Raw genomic sequence first — 27,692 nt, 5'->3', positions numbered from 1 at the left:
AGTATATTCAGATATTCTTCATACTGGAATGCATTTTTAAATACCTTATACATATCAAGAACAGAGCTATTAGATAATGAACCATGCCATTCCTGCTTAAATGTATCTATAACTCTACATTTAAATTCGTGAACAAATGTATTTACGTTTACATTTTGTACATTATCAAATATATGTGTAAAACCATAATCATTAAGAAGTTTTTTAACATTGGTAACCCAATTGGAAAATCCTTTATTACTATCAGCTACTGCTTGCAGATATACAACACTTATCAATATATTATTAGTGTTAGCTATTTTCAACCAGTACTTAATTATACGTATGTATCTAGAAATATATAAAGGATATCTACCTAATTCTCCGTATACACTAGCAGTATAAGTGTTGATTTTAACATGTAATAATCTTTTACAGAACTTCAAATGAATACGTTCTATTTCTTTCGATTTAGTATAACCCCATATTTCACATGAATAGTTTAATATAGACCCTACAAAGGCGTCAAACAACTGACAAAATATATGAGGCTTTAGATCATACTCTTTACATTTATACAGTAACACATTTAAAGCCTTTAAAGCTTTTCCAGCTAAATATTCTTGGTTTAATGCATAAGTACCAGTTTAGTTAAAAACAGTTCCTTGGTAGTTAAAATCGCTAACGACTTCGATGTTTTGGCCATCATAGGTCCAGCTTTCATGCGGTAATAAACGTCGCGCTTACGAAATACCATAATTTTAGTTTTATTTGTATTTACTCTAAGACCCCAAGTATTACAACAAGTATTAAGTAAATCCAATTGATGTTGAGTTTCAGCCGGTGTCTTTCCTAAAATGGCCATATCATCGGCAAACAGTAACATAATTAATATAACGTAATCTACGTTTATACCAGAATTAAGGCTATCTTGTAAAAACAATTCTAGGTCTTCGACAAATAGTGAAAATAATATTGGGGACATTACATCCCCTTGTCGTAAGCCAACTGCATAACTAAAGTATTCTGAGTATGATGAACATGATTTTACACAAGATTTAACATTTTGATACATATCTTTCATAACATTCAATATTTTCCCTTGAATACCACATTTATATAATTTCAGCCACAGCGCATTTCTATAAATAGTATCAAAACACTTCATCATATCGACAAATATAACATACAATCGTTTATTTTCGTTCATATATTTTTGCACTAATGACGTAAGTAAAAATATAGCGTCGACAGTCGATCGACCTTTACGAAATCCGAATTGTGCGTCCGAAATAATATTATTGTTATCGCATATAAATTCAATGCGTTTATTTAATACAGTCGTAAACAATTTTGAAAAGCAACTAACTAGAGTAATACCCCTATAATTGTTAACATCATTTACACCGCCTTTTTATGCAATGGTACAATAATCCCTTCTGTCCATTTATCCGGATAACAACCGGAGTTCAAAATACAGTTAAATATATCACATATGTGTGCAGCAAGTATGTCGGCACATTCAATAAAATATTCATTTAACATGCAATCATTACCATTAGATTTACAACGTTTTAATGCTTTAATAGCTTTCTTCACCTCATCAATACTAATCGGATTATCTAATTCAGGGTATACAGTATTAGGCTGGCTGAAGTCATTATTATTACAAAACGATTCTGCTTCTTCATTGCAACAATCTACTTTATTATTACTAAGATTTTCAAAAAACAATTTGAACTCATCTAACGAAATATTGTTCTTTGCACTCTTTTTTTAGATTTAAAATACTTCCAAAAATCTTTTGGCGAGTGTGTCTTCAAATTTTCTATTTCCTGCATTTTACGTCTATACATTTGGCCTTTTTTTCTACGGATCAAATCTTTATATAACTTTCTCTTTTGACATAATATCAAACGACTTTCATCATTCTTATTAGCATTATACAATTTCAAAGCATCTAAATAACAAGTTCGTGCATTTATACAATCCACATCAAACCAATCTGCATTTCTCATACAATCATCGTTGTCAAATACAGGTAAATCACTAAACGTACATTGTTTGGAGAATAAAGGATCCGCCACACTCCGAACAATATTTGTGAACGAATTTACAACATTATTAACAGATTCCTTATTTGTACAATCAATTTGACTAACAACAGTATTAAATTGTGGTAACATAGAAATAATTCCTGCTCGAAACTGAGCTTTACAATTACTATTCCATCTATACTTAACATCATTGTATTTATTAAGCTTAGGTGTTTTATTGTTACAATGTAGTGAAAAATATAACGGGGCGTGATCACTCCACTCATTAAATGACCCGATTGTAAAATACTTTAACAATGAAAAATTGCGCTCATGATGAGACCGGGACCGGGAAATAGTATCGCCCAAACTCCCTCCTGTTTTAGATATATGGAATTCCGCCTACATGTAGAGTGGTGTAGAGTTTGTTTTCATTTTGGATATTTAGACAAGTTTTTACAGGTATAAAAGGTCTAATTAGTTAAGTATCTAGAGACATTATCAAACTAAACTGAGCTCAGTAATTGACAACCTTGGAATACTTCATTTCTTCAGATTGACAACTATACCGGTACTTCGGATGATTTGTTTACATTTGTAAAATTTGACAGCTGACATCTTCAGAGAACATTTATATTATTTAGTGGAGTTCAACTACAGTTAAGACAGTATTCAGGAAAGTGTTTATTTTTGTTTTATGTCATAAATTATTGATTGGAAATTTGGAAAATATATGTTATGCATTTGTTCTGAACCCCTCTCGATATTCACAGTTTATAGAAGAAAACTAATAGTGCTGTGTAACCTTTGAAAATGGTATGAATTTATTCACTTAACTTGTACTTACTTTAATGGGAGAAATTTTCCCGCAATCTCAATTTTAGTCAATTCATGCCCCCTCACAGTGTAAGTTTCTATATTTTATTGATTGTATGTCTTACTTGCATGATTTTTCACTTCTGTGATTAATGGTTAAGGCTGTATGAGGAGTTCCGCTCTAAAATTTTGTATAAACTTCCGTACCTATGTTACTTCGTACCAATTTAATTTCACCTCTTGTAAAGTGTACTGTACAATTAGTCCAAACACCAATTAGCATTCAAATATCATTGTTAATTTCTTAATCTAAAAGCTTTAGGCATTGTTGTAAACGTGTTTGTATATGTAATTCATTGAATGTGTGTCATTTCTGTCATTTCCTTTAACAATGTCTGTTTGTATATTTTTCAGTCTTTTACCGTTTGATTCATCAATAAAGGGTTACACTATCTGCACTCTTGAGTAATACCTGCCCCCGGTACCGCTATAAAATAGAGCTGGCAGAATAGTAAAAGAAATGGGCAACGGACGCCGATGATAGATGACAGCCTGTCATCGAACCTCTTTCACACGGATCATCAGAAGAACGTGTCGACATCATACGAATAAACTGACTCCATGTTCCATACAGACTTATGTCCCGAGTTAAGAAGTTAACATACAAAGCAATGGAGATCTACAATAAAACTGTTACTGACTTTAATAACAAGCTTCAGCCTCTGTGTGATCAAGTGATTCAATTCACCAAGTATAATATTTCAAGTTACAATCGCAGTGAGCTACACACTCTCAGAGGGAATATAGAACAAACATTAAGTCAACTCAAAACCATTGATAAAGAATTTCAAGACTACTCGAGAAGAACTAACACTGAACAAAGCAATCTCGAGTTATCAAACTTGGAAAAAACTGTCTATGAAGTGTATAATCAAGTTGATCGTTTCTTATGCCAGATAAACACTAAGTTGGACACTATGAATGAAACTTCATCTATCAAAAGTGGTTCGTCGAGCAGATCAAGGGTCGTTTCACGTAAACTGGCAAAGGCTGAGGCCGCAAAGGCAAAGGTCGTCTATGCCCAACGCCAAGCTGAGCTCATGAAACAAGAAGCTCATATTAAAGCAGAACTTTTTGTGCTAAAAGAAGAAAAAGAGGCAGCGGCCGCCCTCGCTGAAGCGGAAGTGCTAGAGAGAGAAGCTTCAGGAACGCACTCAGTAACATTACAACAGCTCCCGTTTAAGGCGACTGATAAAACTGATCGTGTTTTACAGTTTGTCGAACAAACTTCACGGATGCAGCCAGATATTGAGCTTCCGCGACGTACGGAACCACAGTTTGAACCGCCATTGTTTCAGCCTGGTCAGCTCACTTCGTCGTTTTATGAACCTTTACCACCATTTAACACTCAACCGTCTGTCCATACAGATAAATGTGACCATGGTCAATTGAGCAAATTCATGTTGAAAAAGGACCTTTTGTTAAGCCGCTTATACAAATATGACGATCGACCAGAAACATTTCCAATATGGAAACAGAGCTTCCAGACGGTTCTTACAGAACTGGATGTTACACCGGTGGAAGAGTTAGATCTGTTGTTAAAATGGCTCGGAACGAAATCCAGACAGTACGCAGTCACCATTCGCGCGGCTAACATTCACGACCTCCCTCAAGGGGTAAAGAGAATATGGGGAAGGTTAGAAGAGCGTTATGGCACTCCGGAGCAGATTGAAAGCACTTTGTCTAAGAAATTATCACAATTCCCAAATCTGACGAACAAAGATAAAAAGAAACTGTATGAACTTGCCGATATAGCAGCAGAAATTGAGTCCCTGAAAGAGAATCCTAGATACTCGGCGTTACTGGCAGTATACGATTCATCGTCGGGAGTGAATAAGATCGTTATGAAGTTGCCACATAGTTTGAGAGAGAAGTGGGTTACTCGCGCCGCGAAGTATAAAGCCCAACACGAAGCCGTGTTCCCTCCATTCAAAGAGCTTGTGAAGTTCCTCAATGAAATAGCCCGTATCAAGAATAACCCTGGTTTAATGTTTGATCATATTGAAGCAACGCATAAAACGTTGCAACAGAAAGTATTTTCGAGAAAAACAGAGGTCAACGATCGTGTGCAGTCAACGCATGGACAGATTGAAGAACGCCCTCAAGAAAAGTGTCCAATACACAAGACTAAACATAGTTTGAGAGTATGTAATGCTTTCAAAGCAATGAACCAAGAGAATAAGAAACAGTTATTAAAAGAGAACCAGTTATGTTTCAGATGCCTGTCTCCTTCCCATATGTACAAAAACTGTAACTCAAACGTGAAATGTGAAGAATGTGGAAGCGATAGGCACTGTATGGTGATGCACTTCACTTACAAGCCTAGAGAAAGTCATGGCGGGGAGGAAACTAAGAAACATGTAGTTGCAAGCAAGTCCACTCGTGTCTGCGAGAATGCAGAATTCAAGGGGAAGTCATGCGCGAAATTGGTTCTCGTTAACGTTTACAAAAAGAATCGGCCTCAAAATCAAATTAAAGTTTATGCCATGATCGATGTTCAGAGCAACAGGTCTCTAGCAGGACCAGAGCTGTTTGATTTGCTAGACCTAAATGCAACGATGACTGAATATACCCTTGGATCTTGTTCCGCCTAACAGTCGTTAATGCACGAATAGCAGAGGGATGTGTGGTAGCAAGCCTTGACAATCTCACGATGTTCGAGTTTTTCAGCTTATTAGAATGTCAAAACATACCAAACGTGAGGAGCGAAATCCCAACCCCCGGAGTGGCTATGTCCCATTCTCATCTCCGAGACGTTAAAATTTCTCCTCTGGACAACAACGCGAAAATTAGTATATTGATTGGTAGGGATCTGTTAGAAGCCCACCATGTACTTGACCAGAAGATTGGCCCACGCGGTGCCCCATATGCGCAGAAGTTACCTCTCGGATGGGATATTGTTGGCGAAGCATGTTTAGGCAACATCCATAGAAGTTATTATGTGAATGTAAAGAAAACATATCTGTTTAGTGATGGCAGAGAATCTGTTCTTACGCCATGCCATAATGGTTTACACGTTTACCAATGTCCAGGTAAATGTTCGCAGGCAGTACGCGAAGATGCCATTTTTAAGAGAACTCAGGATGACAACAAGCCAGGCCTTTCGAATGATGATAGGGAGTTTATGGCCAAAATGGAAACAGAATTCAAGAAGGAAACCTCTGGTAAATGGTTTGCGCCTTTACCATTCAGAAAAGACAGACCAAGGCTTCCAAACAACCGCGTTGCTGCAGAACGGCGGGCGAAGACGTTGGACTACAACTTGAGAAAAGACGAGAATAAAAGAAAAATGTTCACCAATTTCATGGAAAAGGTCTTTGAAAACGGCCACGCTGAACTGGCTCCAACTTTACTGCCTGACCAAGAGTGTTGGTACTTACCTGTTTTTGGCGTAACGCACCCACAGAAGCCAGGCCAAATAAGGTGCGTTTTCGACTCATCGGCAAAACATTGCGGAATTTCGCTCAACGATGTGCTGCTCACTGGTCCAGATTTCACTAACAGTCTTCTTGGTGTGCTTCTACGGTTTCGCAAAGAACCAGTTGCGATTACCGCCGATATTCAACAAATGTTTTACTGTTTCAACGTCAGAGAGGACCACAGGGATTATCTACGATTTCTCCGGTACGAAGACAACGATCCTAAGAAGGCTCTAACTGAATACAGGATGTGCGTACAAGTGTTCGGGAACAGCCCGTCCCCGGCTATCGCCACGTATGGGCTGAGAAAATCAGTGGAGTACAGTGACAGCGACGTTGTGTCATTCGTTACCAACAACTTCTATGTGGATGATGCCCTGACCTCGTTAACAAACCCAGCCAACGCTGTGAGTTTGCTTAAACTTACACAAAACGACCTACAGGCACATGGGCTATATCTGCACAAAATAGCTTCAAATTGTGATGAGGTTATGCTCGCTTTTCCGTTAGATGAATTAGCAAAGGGTCTCCTAGGAATCGACATAAAGAACGAAACTTTGCCTGTGCAAAGAAGTCTTGGTTTGCAGTGGGATCTGAACGATGATACATTCATATTTACAGTCTCGCCAGAAGAAACACGTTTCACCAGAAGGGGTGTATTGTCTTTGATCAATAGTATTTTTGATCCTGTTGGATTTCTAGCACCGGTGACTATCCAAGGGAGATTAATCATGAGAGACCTGACCTCCAGTACACAAGGGTGGGATGAACCATTACCTGATACAATGTCGACGACATGGAAATCTTGGGTGAACACTCTACCTGATCTGAAGGCAGTTCGTATATGTCGTACATACTCTGAGAAAGGCTTTACGTAACATCCGAGTAGTGTCCACATCTTCTCAGATGCTTCAGAACAAGCAATTGCTGCGGTGGCTTATTTACTCACCTTTGAATCCGACACCCCACAAATTGGGTTCCTATTGGGCAAGTCTAAGGTTGCACCCATTGCCGGACACACCATCCCCAGGTTGGAACTAAGCGCTGCAGTCATGGCCGTAGAAATAGCACAAACTGTAGCAGAACACTTGGGAATTTCTATTGAGACATTTACATTTCACACAGACAGTATGGTTGTCCTAGGGTACATCAACAACAACACGCGCAGATTTCATACTTATGTCAGCAATCGTGTAGAGCAAATACGGCGTTCAACCAAACCAGCACAGTGGCGATACGTTTGTACCAAACTGAACCCATCTGATTGCGCTACCCGTGGTCTTGCAGCATCAGACCTTATGAATAGTGCATGGCTCCAAGGACCCACACATTTGACCAGTGAGAACAGTGTTGACAGCGAAACGTATCATCTTGTCGAACCAGAACACGACAAAGAGTTGAGAGTCGATGTCAATGTCTCTAAGTCAGCAATTAAAAGCCGTCTTGGTTCTGAACGCTTTTCGCGTTTCTCTGAGTGGAGGCGCCTAGTGCAAGCTATCGCATACCTTCAACACTTTGTGGAAAAGGACCAAGCAAAATCTCAACATAAAGAGGTACCATCGTACCAAAAGGCCGAAAAGTTCATCATCAAAGTAGTCCAAGCCGAGAGCTATTTGAAGGAACTAGACTGCCTCAAGTTAGGAAAGCCAGTTTCCAAGCAAAGTCACATACTGCAACTAGACCCGTATCTAGACGAAGACGGTTTGTTGAGAGTAGGAGGTCGCTTGAGTCGGAGTAGTCTTTCTACTTGTGAGAAAAACCCAATAATCATACCAGGTGATCATCACATTTCTGTCTTACTAATACGCCATTATCACGAGAGCGTGCAACACCAGGGAAGACATTTCACTGCAGGTGCTGTCAGGAAGGCCGGATTCTGGATCACTGGGGGTAGTGGTCGAGTTTCATCGTTCATATTCAAGTGCGTCAAGTGCCGCAAGCTTCGGGGCAATCTGCAAACACAGAAGATGGCTGAACTACCTTCCTGCAGACTCAGTGAAGCACCACCACTTACTTACGTAGGTGTAGACACATTTGGCCCATGGCAGGTTTCTACCAGACGCACTAAAGGAGGGCAGGCAAGCAGTAAGCGATGGGCAGTGCTTTTCACTTGTATGATTGTTCGTGCGATTCACATCGAAGTGGTCGAAGAGCTTTCGTCATCTGCATTCATCAACGCTTTGCGTCGCTTCGTTTCCATTCGTGGCAAGGTCAAGGAGTTCTACTCCGACAGAGGTACAAATTTCGTTGGGGCTGTCGACGAACTCAATATGAAGGCAATACAAGTAGAACAAGGAGATGTGAAAAGGTTCTTGTATGATAATGGTGTTGTATGGAAATTTAACACACCCCACAGCTCCCACATGGGCGGTGCCTGGGAGCGCATGATTGGTGTTGTTCGTCGCATATTGGATTCGATGCTAAGTGACGTCAAGAATCTGACTCATGACGTCATTGTGACACTAATGGCGGAAGCTTGTGCCATTGTTAATTCACGCCCATTGGTACCTGTCTCTATTGACTCTGACGTACCCGAAGTGTTATCTCCGTCTACGATACTTACCTCAAAGACCGGCACAGATGAACAACCCCTGGGTCAGATGGATGCCAAGGACATGCTACGTAGTCAGTGGAAACGAGTCAAACATCTTGCAGATACATTCTGGTGTCGTTGGCGGAAGGAGTATTTACTGACGTTACAGCCGAGGAGGAAGTGGAACCACGATGAAGGTAATATTCGTGTTGGTGACATTGTTTTGCTGAGAGACAAATCGGTCAGTCGTATTTACTGGCCTATCGCTCGTGTTAACAAAGTGTTCCCTAGTTCAGATGAGAAAGTTCGTAAAGTAGAAGTATTGGTCTACAAAGATGACAAACTAGTGAGCTATGTTCGACCAATTGTTGAGATGGTATTACTTGTTAATGCCGAGTGATTAAGTTCAACTTGTATTAACACTGCCATTTATGTGACTTTTCAAATAGATATGGATTTTATGTGTTGTATTTTGATTAAGGTTCATATTTGACATCCTAAAAGTATTTTCCTATACTGAATCAATGTAAATAAGATTTCAGTTTGTTTTTTAATTGCAAATGCGTACAGTGGTTTACATACTTTATACTAAATCCAGATTGTTAGGAATCACCTTGTACTTATAAGACTAAGTACACCTTAGGTCAGGTTTTATGTACTTGTATATGAGGTTGATTATCATTTTTTAGCATTTAGTAACTTGTCAGTTTTATGTCAAACTCTATGTAACTGTATGTTTATGCTCATTATACAGTATTACACTTTAAGTCTCTAGTCGATGTGTGTGTGTTACAAAAAAGTTGTGTTTGTTTGATTTAAGTTGTACCCTCATATATTATTAATGGGTGATATTAGTTAAATATCAGACGGGGAGTGTTCTGAACCCCTCTCGATATTCACAGTTTATAGAAGAAAACTAATAGTGCTGTGTAACCTTTGAAAATGGTATGAATTTATTCACTCAACTTGTACTTACTTTAATGGGAGAAATTTTCCCGCAATCTCAATTTTAGTCAATTCATGCCCCCTCACAGTGTAAGTTTCTATATTTTATTGATTGTATGTCTTACTTGCATGATTTTTCACTTCTGTGATTAATGGTTAAGGCTGTATGAGGAGTTCCGCTCTAAAATTTTGTATAAACTTCCGTACCTATGTTACTTCGTACCAATTTAATTTCACCTCTTGTAAAGTGTACTGTACAATTAGTCCAAACACCAATTAGCATTCAAATATCATTGTTAATTTCTTAATCTAAAAGCTTTAGGCATTGTTGTAAACGTGTTTGTATATGTAATTCATTGAATGTGTGTCATTTCTGTCATTACCTTTAACAATGTCTGTTTGTATATTTTTCAGTCTTTTACCGTTTGATTCATCAATAAAGGGTTACACTATCTGCACTCTTGAGTAATACGTGCCCCCGGTACCGCTATAGAATAGAGCTGGCAGAATAGCATTGTTGTTTTTCTTGTGTAAGTAATTAATTGTGTTGTTTATTTTTTTTAGTTTGTGGCATCTAGATTTTTGTGTGGTTCATACAGTCTGAGGATCGCAGTGCACAGTTACCTTGTCGTGGGATTCTGGGATGTTCATTTGGTTGCAGTAACCTTAAGGTGGTTAGTGAGCTAACAAACATCATCCTACAGTACTATTAACCTCTTTTTTCTGAGATTTAAATTTTCATTATCTTATATAATTCTTGAAATAGACATAAGCATAGTTGTCGCCTCCAAATAATTGTGGTAGTTAAGTTTCTTTATTGCTAGCGGATTATTACTAAGATCATACATTAGTGTGTAGTGCTTGTAGAAAGTTGTTAGTTTATCACATACGGCCTGTTGGAGCTATTGTCTCTGATATAGTAGACCAAGCGGTTTATCTGGAAAATATTGAAGGATTCTTTTTTTTCTTTTTTTTCTTTTCTTTTATAAGTGTGAAGGTGAAAATAAATCATTTCAGCAAATTGAGTTGATAGCAAATGCAATATAAAGGGTTGAATACTTAGTGAAACAAATACATTATACTATGAAATTATGTTTCACTTTGAATTAAAACGGGCATTTGAAGATATTTCAGAAGAATGGTAAGATTTTGCTGTGTTGCAGAAAGGTATTTGTTTGAAATTGACTGCACGTTTAATTGAAAGATATTTTTGTGAATTTATTGTATTATTAATAATATTGAAAAAATATTAATAAAAAATGTGTTGGTGTTATTTGATTTCATAAAGTTTAAAAATACACCATAAAAGGTAATACCAGGTAAATTTGTGTCATTTATTTAATTATAATATGAGGAGTAAAATTTAATCAGTAATACAATACTCATGAGTATTTAACTGTTTTGGACTGTTTAGATAGTAATACAGATTTATTATTTGTTATAAAATGAAACTTATTAATGTGTTTGTATGGTGCCACATACAGGGCAACTTGATTGAATAGAACAGTTGAATTGTTAAGATATTACATTACTCCCGGCTTTGCAAAATAATTTCTTATTTGTATTACACATCTCCCTTCTTTGACCATAACATGGTTTACAAATACCATTTATTACACACTTCCCCACTCTTTTGAAATATTAACTTTTGTGCATTAAGTTGTTACATTCCTCACTGATCTGTTATCATGGATGGAGATTATAGTAGGAGAGATGGTGATGATGACATAGACTATTGTCTAGACCGAGTTATCCAGGCTGGGTACTTGGTGGAAACTGAAGGTCAGCAACCTAAGTTGAGTAGATGTCAGGGTGGTTTATCACAGCAGTTTGGCACACATACAACAGTAAGGGAGCATCGCCTTTCACAGATACAAATGCGAGCTCGAGCAGAATGCGATAGTGTCTTAGGTGCTGGAGTTGATAGGCAACATTTTAATGCAAGGCAGGCAGTTGACAAACCATATTTACAGCAACGAGTTCCTGAGAAACCCCATCCTCCTCAATATTGTAATTATCCACAGGCCAATTTCCCTGGCACTGGTTACCTCATGGGTGTCCCTTCACACGGAGTGCCTAAACTTCCTCAGTTCTCAAGTGAACGTAAAAAGGAAGATATAGACTGCTGATTGGAAGTATGTGGTGATTTGTCTCGTCAGAAGCAGTATGTATTCAGACAACACGTTATTGGAAGCTGTTCGTAGCAGTTTGAGTGGCAAGGCTCGTACTGTTCTCATAAATCTTGGCGAATGGTCATCTATTTTTGATATTTTAAGGGAAATGGATGCCACCTATGGGAGTGTTGCTAGGTCGGAGCGACTTAAGGAGCAGTTCTACACTACTTGCCAGAGAGACAATGAGTTGACTAAAGTTTAAGGTGGGAGCAACTTTTATGTAGCAGCCATATTGGATTGGACCGAGATATGAGGGACGAGATGCGTAGGAACAAGCTTTGGTCATGACTGAGAGATACAGACTTGAAGAATGCAACAAAGTACAAATTTGAAACGACGAGGGATTATACGAGTTTAAGGAGGGAGCTGAGACAGATTGAAGAAGACATGAGAGGGCCAAGGGTCAGTCAGGAGAGTGAGATTAGGGGGACTATGGGAGACAGGGGAGCGAATGTGAGCACAGTTAAAAATGCAGAAGTGCGACAGTACTCAGCGGGAATGGAGACAAGGCTGATGAAACAACTCGAATAGTTGACAACACAGATGAAGTCGATGAACACTAAAGTATCATACATGGAGAAAGAGCTTCAGGAGTTGAAGAAGAGCAGGACGGAGTATAAACCGAGAACATGGGGTGGTCCAAAGCCAGGCAGCGGGAAAGAAGGGGCTACAGCAAAGAAAGAGATTGGTGAGGTTGGAAAGAAGCTCGTGCTTTAAGCAGGCTCCTCCCTCAAAGGGTCAGTAGGAGGTGAGCCATCAGCTTTGGGCCCTGCAGTAGGATTAGTTGGCCATGCTAACGAGACTTCAGTTAGTGTCAATGGTGTTGAAGCTCTCGGTTAGATTGATACGGGTTCTATGGTGACAACACTAGGCGAGTCTTTCTTTCATTCACTTAAACCGCTACCAGAACTTTTGAGTATTTCAGATTTTAATGTTACCGGTACTAACGACGCCATAATACCCTATGTTGGTTATGCTCTAGTAGTAGGGATGGAAGCGAGTATCCGAGTATCCGGATATCCGGATATCACGCAAGTATTCGGATACCAAAATGGGTATTCGAATATTCGTTAAAAATTAAAATTTCAATGAAATAGCTTAGCAGAGACATAGCAATTGTTATAAAAAAAATTCAGATGAAATATTTCAGGTGATCAACAGTGTCTGTCGCAAAGCGGGTATGTGTCACAAATCGTCTGCTAATTGGGTGTTTGCACAAGGCGTGATATTGTGTCCTTGTGCAGCACCCTGTGAAGTTCTATGACCTTGTTTACAATGACAAGTGTTGTTTTATGATCTCAGATGTGCTTAATTGACACTAATTGATACCGTTGATATTAAACGGATTGATCATTAATCCGTAGGAATTGATCGTCCAATCACAAGATAAGGGATTTAAAGAATTGTTTCTGAACAAGAACATGCGTACGATTAAGTGCGACATCGAATGAAAACTGTTGTGAAGTATTCGAACATTTCGGACTTGAAAGTAGTGTGTGTACAGTGTTTGATTAAATTATCAAACATATAAATGATTTATTTCCTATTTAGTATTTATTCACGTTTTATTTTGTGTAGTGTATTTTATTTTTCATACGATATGTAAACATGTTTAGTTTATTGATAAATTAAAAAAGTACACGCATGTAAATAAAGAAAAATCAGATCGTTTTTTTGTCGTCTTATCTTTTCCGCTTCATAACAAAACACCGCAGAAAGTGTAGGTATTGCATTAAATCAAACAATGTATTGAAATAAAATTACAACCGACTATCAATAACCGAAGCGTCATTTAACATGAAACCTGCTGATAAATTACAAACTCGAAAGCACGTGGCAGTAACCACCTCGGCCGAAGTGACTATCAAATTCGCGAGGTGTTTATGTGGTATTCATCATGAGTTTTATGACGTAAAATGAGTTGATTATAACATTATAAATTATTAAGACTGAGAAAGAATGAATGAAAAAGTGAAATTGCCATATGACGAATTATAAATTAAGTGGACAATTATGTCAAATAACAGAAGGTGGGTGACATATAATAGGAAATTTACTTATTATGAAAACAATATGATACGAGTATCTGGATAGTATTCGAATACTTGATACGAATATCCGGATACCGATTTGGTATCCATTCCATCCCTGTCTACTAGTCTAGTAGACATAGTTGTTCCTTGTATATCACCATTACCTGTGTCAGTTCCTGTGCTGATCGTGTCCGACACTCGTTATACTGACACTGTACCGTTGGTTATTGGTACGAATGTGATCAGTTACTTCAAAGGTGTGGATGAATCAGAACAGCACGTCTTGCCTGGAAGAAAGCTTTTTCAGTTATGTCAAACTCACATGCAGTTCCAATGAAAGCTTTGATTGACAAGCCAGTTACTCTACAGCCAAATGAAGCCAGAGTAATAACCGGCCTAGTGAGAGGTGTTGGCGAAATGATGCATGTAGTCACTGAAGGTGTCGACACTAATAACACTGCCAATGGTTGTCCTCGGTTGATAAAGGTAAAACCAAACCGTACTTACTCCAAAGTACCGGTTCGGATCTTCAACATGACAGTTAGGCCAGTGAAGATCATACCCAAGATTACTATTTGTAAGTTGCAGGAGGTTGATGTTGTAAGGACTGTAGATCCGTTCGAGGACTCAAATACATCCCAGCAGGAAAATCAGTCTGCTTCGATTGAGGATTTGGGAATTTCTCTTCCATCTGATACCATTCCAGAAGATCATAGAGCTGAGGCTAGGCAATTCATCGAGGGTTGGAAGAGTATATTTTCCACAGGTCCGACTGACTTTGGATGTACAAACCTGGTTGAGCATGAAATAAATCTTACAGATCCCCGTCCTTTTAATGATAGCTATAGGCGTATTCCCCCTAGTATGTTTGAGGAGGTTAGGGAACACTTGCAGGAAATGTTGTCTGCGGGTGCCATTCGCCCATCAAAGAGTTCATTTTCCTCTAATGTGGTTCTGGTGAGAAAAAAGATAACTCTCTTCGCTTCTGTATTGACTTTCGCAAGTTGATTTCGCGTACTATTCCAGACGCATATGCCCTACCTCGTATAGACGAGACTATTGACTCTCTTTCTGGCTTTCGTTATGTCAGCAAGTTGGATTTACGGTCAGGGTATTGGCAAGTGGCAATGAAGGAGGCCGACAAGGAGAAGACAGCATTCTCTGTTGGTCCACTAGGCTTTTGTGAGTGTAATAGAATGGCCTTCGGGCGTACCAATGCACCTGCGACATATCAGAGAATGATTGAGAGATGCATGGGACAACTGCACTTGCGCCAGTGTTTGATATATCTAGATGATATCATTTTTTTTTCGAAGACTCTCACTGAGCATTTAGTGCGATTGCAGGCAGTTTTTGAACGTCTGAAAGAAGCAGGGCTCAAGTTCAAAGGTTCGAAATGTGAGTTCTTTCTACCAAGGGTAACATACTTAGGTCATGTGGTAAGTGAATCTGGCGTTGAAACTGATCCGGAGAAAGTCCGCGCTCTGAAAGAATGGCCAGTTCCTAACAATATAAAGGAACTGTGTAGTTTTCTGGAATTTGCTGGATATTATCGGCGTTTTGTTCCTGGCTTCTCATAGATCTCAAAGGTTCTCAACGACTTACTCGTCGGTCACCCAACCAACAAGCGGTCGAAGGCGTCTAAAACGAAACGCGACATTGCACCTTGGGTCTGGGGTCCTGAACATCAGAACGCGTTTGACAAGCTGATTGGTCTTCTTTTGTCCCCACCTGTACTTGCATATGCATATTTCAGTCGCCCTTTCATTTTGAATACCGATGCTAGCACTTCTGGTCTTAGAGCAGTGTTGTATCAAGTGCAGGACGATGGGAAGGACCGAGTAGTAGCTTACGCTAGTAGAGGTTTACGCCCAAACAAAGGGAACTACCCTGCTCACAAACTAGAGTTTCTGGCACTGAAGTGGGCAGTGGTGGACAAGTGCAATGATTATCTGTATGGTAACTCCTTCAGGGTTCGCACGGACAACAACCCACTTACATATGTTCTGTCCACAGCAAAGTTAGACACAACTTCACACAGATGGCTCGCAGCCTTGTCGTCATACAATTTAAGTTTACAGTACAGGCCTGGTCGTTCAAATATCGATGCTGACTTCTTGTCACGCAACCCAGAGAAGGAATCTGTCTTTAACGATGCAGTTAAGGCAATTTTTCAGGCCTCTGTAGTATCATCTGAGGCCTTACCTGCCTTTGAGTCTACAGCTTGGAACAGCACGTTGATACGTCGCCTCCTTGGGAAACATGTTGTTACATAGATTGGAAACTGGAAAAATCTAAAGATCTTACCGTTTCAAGGTATTAGGGTATTAAATATTGTTACAGCTGGACATAAGCCAACCAAACGCCAATGTGCGTCAGAACCGGAACCTGTACGGAGATACTTGAGAGAGTGGCAGAGTTTATATATAAATAACGGCGTCTTGCGCCGCTTGGATAGTGTTGCCGGTTGATCAACTTGTTCTTCCAGAGGCGTTTCATGACATGATTTTCTCTGGTTTACACGACCATGCTGGACATCAAGGTGTGGGTCGCACATCTTGTCTTTTCAAATCAAGATTCTTTTGGAGTCTTTATTGAATGACTTAGCAATGGTGACTGAAATGAATGTTCTAGCATCGGAGACTGCAATGAATGACCTAGCATTGGAAGCTGAAATGAATGTCTTATTATTGGAGACTGAAATGAATGACATAGCATCGGACACTGCAATGAATGACCTAGCATTGGAGACTGCAATGAATGACCTAGCAATGGAGTCTTTATTGAATGACTTAGCAATGGAGAATAGAAAATGAATGTCCTAGCATCGGAGGCTGCGATGAATTACCTAGCATTGGAAGGTGAAATGAATGTCTTATTATTGGAGCTTGTAATCAATGACATAGCATCGTAGACTTCAATGAATGACCTAACATCGGAGACTGCAATGAATGATCTAGCATTGGAGACTGCAATGAATGACTTACCATCGGAGACTGCAATAAATGACCTAGCATCAGAGACTGCAATGAATTGCCTAGAATCGGAGACTGCAATAAAAAACCTAGCATTGGAGACTGCCATGAATGTCCTAGCATTGGAGACTGAATGAATAACAAAACAATGGAGACTGAAATGAATGCCCTAGCATTGGAGTCTGAAATGAATGTCCTAGCACTGGATACTGAAATGAATGCCCTGGCAATGGAGACTGCAATGCATGACCTGTAACTGGAGACTGAAATAAATATCCTAGCATTGGAGACTGAAATGAAAGACCTGGCATTGGAGACTGCAAGTTTCATCTAGCAATGGTCACTGCAGTTAACGTCATGGCATTGGATATTGCAATGAATGACCTAGCAATGGAGACTGCAATGAATGTCCTAGCAATGGAGACTGAAATGAATGAGCTGGCATTGGAGACTGCAAGTTTCATCTAGCAATGGTCACTGCAATTAATGTCCTGGCATTGGAGACTGCAATGAATGACCTAGCAATGGAGACTGCAATGAATGTCCTAACAATAGAGACTGCAATTAATGTCCTAGCATCGGAGATTGCAATGAATGACCTAGCATTGGAAGCTGAAATGAGTGTCTTATTATTGTAGACTGAAATGACTGACATAGCATCGTAGACTTCAAAGAATGACCTAGCATCGGAGACTGCAATGAAGGACCTAGCATTGGAGACTGCAATGAATGACCTAGCATCGGAGCCTGCAATGAATGACCTAGCATCATAGACTGCAATGAAAGACCTAGCATCGGAGACTGCAATAAATAACCTAGCAGTGGAGACTGCCATGAATGTCCTAGCATTGGCGACTGAATTAATAACAAAACAATGGAGTCTGAAATGAATGTCCTGGCACTGGATACTGAAATGAATGCCCTGGTAATGGATACTGCAATAAATGTCCATGCATTGGAGACTGAAATGCATGACCTGTAATTGGAGACTGAATTAATGTCCTAGCAATGGAGACTGAAATGAATGACCTGGCATTGGAGACTGCAATGAATGACCTAGCATCGGAGACTGCAATAATTGACCTAGCATCAGAGACTACAATGAATAACATAGCATTGGAGACTGCAATGAATGACCTAACATTGGAGACTGCAATGAATGACCTAGCATCGGAGACTGCAATGAATGACCTAGCATCATAGACTACAATGAATAACATAGCATTGGAGACTGCAGTGAATGGCCTAGCATTGGAGGCTACAATGAATGTCTTATTATTGGAGACTGAAATGAATGTCCTAGCATCGGAGACTGCAATGAATGACCTAGCAATGGAGTCTTTTTTGAATGACTTAGGAATGGAGACTGAAATGAATGTTCTAGCATCGGAGACTGCAATGAATGACCTAGCATATGAGGCTGAAATAATGTCTTATTATTGGAGACTGAAATGAATGACATAGCATCGTAGACTTCAATGAATGACCTAGCATCGGAGACTGCCATGAATGACCTAGAATCGGGGACTGCAATGAATGACCTAGCATCAGAAACTGCAATGAAAGACCTAGCATCGGAGATTGCAATAAAAAACCTAGCATTGGAGACTGCCATAAATGTCCTAGTATTGGAGACTGAATGAATAACAAAACAATGGAGACTGAAATAAATGTCCTAGCATTGACGTCTCCAATGAATGTCCTAGCACTGATTACTGAAATGAATGCCCTGACAATGGAGACTGCAATGAATGTCCATGCATTAGAGACTGAAATGCGTGACCTGTAACTGGAGACTGAAAAAAATGTCCTAGCATTGGAGACTGAAATGAATGACCTGGCATTGGTGACTGCAAGTTTCATCTAGCAATGGTCACTGCAATTAATGTCCTGGCATTGGAGACTGCAATGAATGACCTAGCAATGGAGACTGCTGTGAATGTCCTAGCAATGGAGACTGCAATGAATGTCCTAACATCGGAGACTGCAAGAATGACCTAGCAATGGAGTCTGAAATAAATGTCATAGCATTGGAGACTGAAATAAATGACCTAGCGTTGGAGACTGCAGTGAATGTCCTAGCATTGGAGAATGCAATGAATGTCCTGGCATTGGAGACTGCAATGAATGACCTAGCAATGGAGAATGCAACGAATGACCTAGCCTATGAGACTGAAATGAATGACCTAGCATTGGAGACTGCAATGAATGACCTAGCAATGGAGTCTTTATTTAATGACTTAGCAATGGAGACTGAAATGAATGTCCTAGCATCGGAGACTGCAATGAATGACCTAGCATTGGAAGCTGAAATGAATGTCTTATTATTGGAGACTGAAATGAATGACCTAGCATTGGAGACTGCAATGAATGACCTAGCATCGGAGACTGCAATGAACGACCTAGCATTGGAGACTGCAATAAATAACCAAGCATTGGAGACTTAAATGAATGTCCTAATATTGGTTATCTAAATGAATGACCTAGCATTGCGGACTTGAATGAATGACCCAACATTGGAGAATTAAATGAATGACCTGGCATTTGAGACTGAAATAAATATCCTGGCAATGGAGACTGCAATGAATGACCTAGCATTGGAAGCTGGAATGAATGTCTTATTATTGGAGACTGCAATGAATGACCTAGCATCAGAGACTGCAATGAATGATCTAACATCAGAGACTGCAATGAATGACCTAGCATTGGAGACTGCAATAAATAACCAAGCATTAGAGACTTAAATGAATGACCTGGCATTTGAGACTTAAATAAATAACCTGGCAATGGAGACTGAAATTAATGTCCTAGCATCGGAGACTGCAATGAATGACCTAGCAATGGAGTCTTTTTTGAATGACGTTGCAATGGAGACTGAAATGAATGTCCTAGCATCGGAGACTGAAATGAATGACCTAGCATTGGAAGCTGAAATGAATGTCTTATTATTGGAATGACGTAGCATCTGAGACTGCCATGAATGACCTAGCATTGGAGACTGCAATGAATGACTTAGCATCGGGGACCGCAATGAATGACCTAGCATCAGAGACTGCAATGAAAGACCTAGCATCGGAGACTGAATAAATAACCTAGCATTGGAGACTGCCATGAATATCCTAGCATTGGAGACTGAATGAATAACAAAACAATGGAGACTGAAATAAATGTCCTAGCATTGGAGTCTGAAATGAATATCCTAGCACTGATTACTGAAATGAATGCCCTGTCAATGGAGACTGCAATGAATGTCCATGCATTGGAGACTGAAATGCATGACCTGTAACTGGAGACTAAAATAAATGTCCTAGCATTGGAGACTCAAATGAATGACCTGGCATTGGTGACTGCAAGTTTCATCTAGCAATGGTCACTGCAATTAATGTCCTGGCATTGGAGACTGCAATGAATGACCTAGCAATGGAGACTGCTGTGAATGTCCTAGTAATGGAGACTGCAATGAATGTCCTAGCATCGGAGACTGCAATGAATGACCTAGCAATGGAGTCTGAAATAAATGTCCTAGCATTGGAGACTGAATTGAATGACCTAGCGTTGGATACTGCAATGAATGTCCTAGCATTGGAGAATGCAATGAATGTCCTGGCATTGGAGACTGCAATGAATGACCTAGCAATGGAGACTGCAACGAATGACCTAGCCTATGAGACTAAAATGAATAACCTAGTATTGGGGACTGCAATGAATGACCTAGCAATGGAGTCTTTATTTAATGACTTATTATTGGAGACTGAAATAAATGTCCTAGCATCGGAGACTGCAATGAATGACCTAGCATTGAAAGCTGGAATGAATGTCTTATTATTGGAGACTGAAATGAATGACCTAGCATTGGAGACTGCAATGAATGACCTAGCATCGGAGACTGCAATGAATGACCTAGCATCATAGACTGCAATGAAAGACCTAGCATTGGAGACTGCAATAAATAACCAAGCATTGGAGACTTAAATGAATGTCCTAGTATCGGATACCTAAATGAATGACCTAGCATTGCGGACTTGAATGAATGACCTAGCATTGGAGACTTGAATGAATGACCCAACATTGGAGAATTAAATGAATGACCTACCATTTGAGACTTAAATAAATAACCTGGCAATGGAGACTGAAATTAATGTCCTAGCATCGGAGACTGCAATGAATGACCGAGCATTGGAGACTGCAATGAATGACCTAGCATTGGATACAGCAATGAATGACCTAGCATTGGAGACTGCAATGAATGACCTAGCATCGGAGACTGCAATAATTGACCTAGCAGCAGAGACTACAATGAATAACATAGCATTGGAGACTGCAATGAATGACCTAACATTGGAGACTGCAATGAATGACCTAGCATCGGAGACTGCAATGAATGACCTAGCATCATAGACTACAATGAATAACATAGCATTGGAGACTGCAATGAATGGCCTAGCATTGGAGGCTACAATGAATGTCCTAGCATTGGGGACTGCAATTAATGTCCTGGCATTGGGGACTGCAGTGAATGAGCTAGCATTTGATACCGAAATGAATGACATAGCGTTGGAGACTGCAATGAATGGCCTAGCTTTGGAGACTGAATGGTCTAGCATTGAAGAGTTAAATGAATGGTATAGCATTCGAGACTGAAATGAATGACATAGCATTAGAGACTGAAATGAATGACATAGTATTTGAGACTGAAATGAATAACCTATCAGTGAATTTCACATTTGCACAGACTGAAATGATTGACCTTTCGATGGAACGTACACGGAAGCATAAAAACCATCGCATACAAAATCATTTCAGTCTGTACGAACGAGAATTCCATCGAACAGAAAATTAACGTTTGTATAGAATTTGCATGTCTTTTTTGTTTGTAAAGACTAGATTGAATGTCTTTTTAATGCATTCTACAATAATGACTTTTATTCTAATGACATTTATTTTAGTCTAAAGAAACGCGAAAACCATCGCTATGACATCATTTCACTCTATACATAAGTCAATTATATCCGTAGGATATTCCTTGCCGTCAAAAACGTAAGATCCATCATCCGTTGGGTATTAATTGAACTCTGTACAAACGTGATCATTTATTACGGTAGTAAAACGTTGTCTATAAAAAGTGAGATCCACCCGTAGGCCATTCATTACGGTATTAAAACGTGAGATCCATTCATAGGCCATTCCTTGCAGTCTTTAAAAAGTGTGATCCATCCGTAGGTCATTCATTGCGGTACTAAAACGTAAGATCCACCCATAGGCCATTTTCTGCAGTCTTTAAAAAGTGAGGATCATCCATAGGCCATTCGTTACGGTCTTAAAACGTGAGATTCACCCATAGGCCATTCCTTGCAGTCTTTAAAAAGTGAGATTCATCCATAGGCCATTCCTTGCAGGCTTTAAAAAGTGAGATCCATCCATAGGCCATTCCTGGCAGTCTTTAAAAAGTGAAATTCATGTGTAGGTCATTCATTGTTGTCTATAAAAAGTCTGATCCATCCGTAGGTCATTCATTGCATTTTTTAAAACGTGATCTCAATCCATAGGGATAGTCAAAGAAGTATATACGAACGTGACAGAGACCAGTCCAGTCTTTACAAACACAAACCTCTTTATTAAGACATTCGTTCAATCTGTACAAACATAAACCTCTTTATTAAGACATTCGTTCAATCTGTACAAACATAAACCTCTTTATTAAGACATTCGTTCAATCTGTACAAACACAAACCTCTTTATTAAGACATTCGTTCAATCTGTACAAACACAAACCTCTTTATTAAGACATTCGTTCAATCTGTACAAACATAAACTTCTTTATTATAGAGACATTCGAACTTTTACCAGAATTTACGTTTGACACAATTTTGATGTCATTGTTTTTGACTCAACTAACTGCCTAGTTTAGGTCTCTCATGAAACGTTTTCAATTCGTTGATATAGTATTGTTTTTATAAATTATGTCTTCAAATATCATGAAAAAGGATAGAATAAGTTTAGAAAATTATGTCGAAATTGTTTACGACAAAAACTTAGCGTTTGTATATAATTTGCACGTCAATGTTTTTGTTGCATAGAATTGACACGCGACGGTACAGTATGGAACATGCTACCCAGAATCTTGGTGAGGAGGTGGCACGGGCATACGAGAGAATACGCACCAGAATCTGGAAGACTCCGCTTATGTTTTCATCATACTTGAGCGTTGAGGACTCAACACAGGTCTACCTGAAACTTGGTAAAAGCATAACACCAATATACGCTTAGAACATTTTTTTTTTCTGAAAGCGTTGAAAAAACATGTTGCGCATACACATCCGAGTCGTTATTTTAAAGTCAGATAATGTTTTCGTTCATATGTCGAATTTCAATTTTATTTTTGGTAATCGATGACATTGGCAGGCATCTATCAAAAGTGATGACACAACACTGCCATTTTAACATTGTTTATGTTGCAGACAGCGAACAAATAACCGGGTCGTTTAAAGTTCGCGGGGCATTTAACAAGATATTGACACTTAAGAAAACCAGTCCGGAAGTGCTGACCCGGGGCTTCACAACGGCCTCGACCGGAAACCACGGTCTCGCCTGTGTAAGTCATATTCTGTCCCCGCATGTTATGCTGTGCAAGATGATTAAATGTGTTGTAACTTGTAAGAAAATTTAAGCTCAGTAGGTGTTGGATGTCGTTGTCTCCATGAAATGTTGTTTCTCGCTCATTTTGTATGACATAAAATTCCCCCGGTCTAAAAGAGTATAACTCAGCATTCATTTCAAGTATGTTGGACAAATATTTGATGAAGTACTTGCAGCTGTATGCCTGTGGGTCGTGCGGATGCGCGCTGGAGATATTCTGTCGGGAAGGCGTGTGTCCCTCGAAGTTAGCAGCACTGCAGTCCTTGGGAGCCACCGTCACCCTGTACGGTCAAGACTGTGTTGACGCCGAGATAAGGGCCAGACATACGGCGGAGGTTTGGCGTTACAACAATTAACGATAAATTGTGCTAGTAGTATATGTATGTGAAAAAGCAATATTTACTAAATTATTGTCGGTGTTAATGATTAAGTAAGGTCAAGGAAATAATGCTAATATACGAATTTTCCAAAGCAAATGAAACATGTTTAACGATAATAATCCACGACGATATATTTTAACAGAGCACCGGGAGAACGTACATATCTCCTTACAACGATGTCGACGTGATGGCGGGCAACGGAACGGTTGGGTAGGTACTTTTCACATAGACTCACAATATTGACAATCAAAGGTATCAATAATCTTGTTTTAAAACTTAAGATGTTTAAGCGAAAAATGAAGAATAAATATCATAAGTAGAAATAAATCTGACATTACTTGTACACACCGCTCGTTTTGCAGTTACGAGATATACGAAGACCTTCCGGAGGTTGACTATGTGCTGGTGGCGGTCGGCGGTGGCGGCTTCATCGGGGGAGCGGCGGCATACCTTAAACACCGGAATCCAAACATACAGGTATATGGAATTTCAGGACATTCGAATATCACGTTTGAAATCAGTCTGGAAAAAAAGTTGTACGGTATTTTTGTCGAAAAATGTGTATGTATATATTTCTATTTGCCGTTGTTTTCTGTTGCAGGTGATAGGGTGTCAGCCCCGGAACTCCAAAGTCATGTATGAAAGCGTTAAGGCGGGCCATATCGTCCACGAGCCGTCACTGGACACGCTATCGGACGGCACCAGCGGCGATGTCGAGGATAAAGCTGTAAGAATTTTTACGTTGTTGATTTCAGCATTATAGTCCATTGCATTATTTTACATTGAAATATGTATGTCCGATTTAAGTAATATTTGACATATATCGCCGATGAAATATATTTTAGAGAATCTGCAGATATGATAATGAGCTTAAAACAGTTCATATGTTGAGTCAAAGTAACAAAATTCTATATGATTCAACAACGTTTTTTAGGAAAATGTTTTGAAATGCTTATTATTAAGAATTTTCTTCAATATAAGTGCTAGTTTTGCTAGTCCCCCCCCCCACCAGACTTGGGCACAAACTTCGGAAACTTTGGGCATTTTGTAAAATAATGGTATTATAAATACATATATGTCTATTTCCAATGTGTTTGTAAATAAACGTGTAATTAGGTCCACATCAAGTAATTACATCAATCTATTGCTTGTGTTTTTATTATATAGACTATATTATACGTTTAGAGCACTTTATATAGTCATCCCCTCATTATAAATGATTTTTTTCTTGTAGTTCGTAAAATAAATGATAATGATATTAAGTCATTGTAGTTTGAAGTTTGCATTACTAAGTTCAAATTAAATCCGAATCATGTGTATAATTGCATTACTTACTAATATTCCTAAGAGTAAATTCCTTAGATTCACTGCGAAATTAAAATAACCACATGATCTACTTGCAGTGTAGTTAAATGTTTAGCACCCTGACACTGTTAACCGTCCATATACATCCAGGGCAAATTACACTTAAACGGAAGTGCCTACTCATTGTTACATGCCTTATTTCGGTTAATTGACCCATGGCAGTGGATCACAGCATGGTAATAACATCTCAGACCATTGGATACTTTCAATATTTATAGGTGAAGTAGCTGAATCATTTGTAATTACAAAAATAGGCTGAACATGCTTCATCTACTTTTATTCCCTATACACTCAGCGCATTGTTTGTACACCTTCACCGGATTTGGTCACTTTATCGAATACACAATGGTTACTTGGTCAACTAATTTTATTTTTCTCATACGAGATGGAACTTATTTTCTTACGTTGTTTAATGATTACTTCACATGTGGAACTTTCTTCCTATGTATGGTGTTGGGTATCGTGAAGCACTAGTAATCAATCTTTTGGCGTGCAAATTGAGAATTTAGGAAATGTATTTAGTAGTTTGTGACCTCCAAGGTTGTTTTCGGTGGAAAACATACCATGGACATCTTTGTAAATATGGAAGTTTTGTTGTGTCCTATGCGTGTAAACATTGCGGTTACTTTCATGCCTAGCATCAAAACATTCGTCTTCTTAACACGTATAAATATCGCATATGTGTGTGAGTGTGTGTTTCTTCAGGTGACATTCCCGGTGTGCGCGCGCTACGTGGACGACTGGATTCTGGTTGGAGAGCAAGAGATCTCGGACGCCGTCTACCACATTCTCAACACACATCACAAGGTAGGAAAACTGCAACTATCAAGCAGGAACATCCGACGGGAAACCAAGAGTTTATCAAGAAAAGTGTCCGATGTTGATGGGACATGCCGGACTTTTGTTTGACACCTTTTTTTAAAAAGGGCTTGTACAAAGTTTGTGAGAAAGGCCAGATATTAAAAACACATTGCTTATGTCCCGAAAGGAGGGCCTAAATCGTACTGTCCGTCCATCTGACTTTCCGTGTCTGGACTGTTACGTTGCTACGCAGGGAGGGAATTTTAAAATACATATGCATGGTTTGTCATTATGAAATGCATATGTATTTGGTCATGTCCGGGCTGGTACTTTGTCATTTAAAAAGTGTATTGGTATGTGCGAGACCCACATCCCTGCCGCAAAGTTCAAGGTCACACTTAGAGTTTGATCATTTTGGAATGCACATGATAAATATTGGCGGTGTCCGAGCTGTTACTTTAGGCAAAGGATTTAGAAATTATTGGGCACATAAGTTCGGTACATAAAGGTGACGCGTCGCGTGCAAAAATCCCACATCCTCTTGTCCGTGTTAACAGCAACACTTTCAGGTTTGTCATTATGAAATGCTGCATACATGCGTAAACAGTATAGTTTGTCGTGTCTGGACTGTAACTTTGCATGAGCAGAGGGATTCTAGAACTACTTGGCACATGTTTTAAGTACATGCATGTTGTGTGGAGTGTGCACGACCAAAAGTTCAATGTCAAATTCAGATTTTAATTGTCAAAGCTCTCAAAACCCCACCACATGTAAAAGGACACATGTACCATGCTTGCTGCATACTTGACAATGTAGAACAAAACTTTCTTCTTTTTTTTTGGCTTGTATTTGTCCCTCAATTTAAAGGGGCTATACACCGTTTGATCAAATAGCGGGAAAGAAAAAGAAAATTTTCGAAAACTGACATTGTGACTTGTTGGCGACACCGGTTCGAACCCGGTCTTCGACTCGATTTGTTTTACATTTTGGTATTTTTTCCTATTATGATATCAAAGAGTAAAACTTTTTATTAAATAATTGTCCTTAGATTCATTAAAGAATAAACTTTTTTGGTGCCAATCTGGGGTATAGTTCCTTTAAATAAACTTTCCAATTGTAGCGAATGGTCCTTTAAATAAACTTTGCTCTGCCTTGACTAAATGATCTTCACTTGTCTTTTTTAAGATTATCGAAGGCAGTGCCGGTGTTACTGTTGCTGCGTATCTTGCAAATAAAGACCGGTTCAAGGGATCTAAAGTTGTGCTGGTGTTGTGTGGAGCGAATATTGCCACGGACACTCTTAGAAACATTTTGGACCAGCACAAAACGTAGTGACATTATACAAATTGCCTGGTGATTCCAGTCGACAACACTTACAAACTGTTTGGTTGTGTTGGGAACTTGCAATTGTGTTTAAAGAAAGACACGAGGATCATCTAATAATTTCTTTAGACATTTCTTGCTTATGTCTGATATGATAATCATGATAAAAACACACAAACATGTATTCTCTTTTAATATCTAGAAATACCATACAAAA

At 39.1% G+C, this 27,692-nt stretch overlaps 3 protein-coding genes across 7 annotated transcripts; all 3 read left to right on the top strand.

The window, feature by feature from the left end:
- The first annotated feature begins 2,506 nt into the window (after window positions 1-2,506).
- LOC128232344 (putative threonine dehydratase) lies at window positions 2,507-27,657 on the top strand. Of its 5 annotated transcripts, none has more exons than XM_052945846.1 (10): window positions 2,507-2,586; window positions 10,353-10,462; window positions 23,048-23,208; window positions 23,429-23,562; window positions 23,783-23,941; window positions 24,129-24,196; window positions 24,349-24,463; window positions 24,588-24,713; window positions 26,057-26,158; window positions 27,338-27,657. In XM_052945846.1, exons 3-10 carry the CDS (start codon window positions 23,070-23,072, stop codon window positions 27,482-27,484), a joined length of 990 nt encoding a protein of 329 aa, XP_052801806.1. In that variant the 5' UTR covers window positions 2,507-2,586; window positions 10,353-10,462; window positions 23,048-23,069; the 3' UTR covers window positions 27,485-27,657. The 5 variants fall into 5 exon arrangements, with proteins under 5 accessions (XP_052801806.1, XP_052801809.1, XP_052801805.1 ...); XM_052945849.1 differs by having other exon boundaries at window positions 2,513-2,586; window positions 10,353-10,459; XM_052945845.1 differs by lacking the exon at window positions 2,507-2,586 and adding an exon at window positions 8,911-9,040 and having other exon boundaries at window positions 10,353-10,459.
- On the top strand, window positions 2,862-5,496 carry LOC128232343 (uncharacterized). The gene is made up of 2 exons (XM_052945843.1): window positions 2,862-2,921; window positions 3,246-5,496. The coding sequence occupies exon 2, from the start codon at window positions 3,470-3,472 to the stop codon at window positions 5,483-5,485; it is 2,016 nt and encodes a 671-aa protein (XP_052801803.1). The 5' UTR covers window positions 2,862-2,921; window positions 3,246-3,469; the 3' UTR covers window positions 5,486-5,496.
- On the top strand, window positions 6,025-8,698 carry LOC128230989 (uncharacterized). The gene is made up of 3 exons (XM_052943413.1): window positions 6,025-6,889; window positions 7,217-8,545; window positions 8,667-8,698. The coding sequence occupies exons 1-3, from the start codon at window positions 6,025-6,027 to the stop codon at window positions 8,696-8,698; spliced, it is 2,226 nt and encodes a 741-aa protein (XP_052799373.1).
- Window positions 27,658-27,692: the final 35 nt, after the last annotated feature.

The sequence above is a fragment of the Mya arenaria genome, chromosome 4 (assembly GCF_026914265.1).
Source record: "Mya arenaria isolate MELC-2E11 chromosome 4, ASM2691426v1".
Lineage (NCBI taxonomy): Eukaryota > Metazoa > Mollusca > Bivalvia > Myida > Myidae > Mya > Mya arenaria.
Note: the sequence above shows the minus strand (reverse complement) of the source record. Positions and strands in the feature narration are given on the sequence as shown.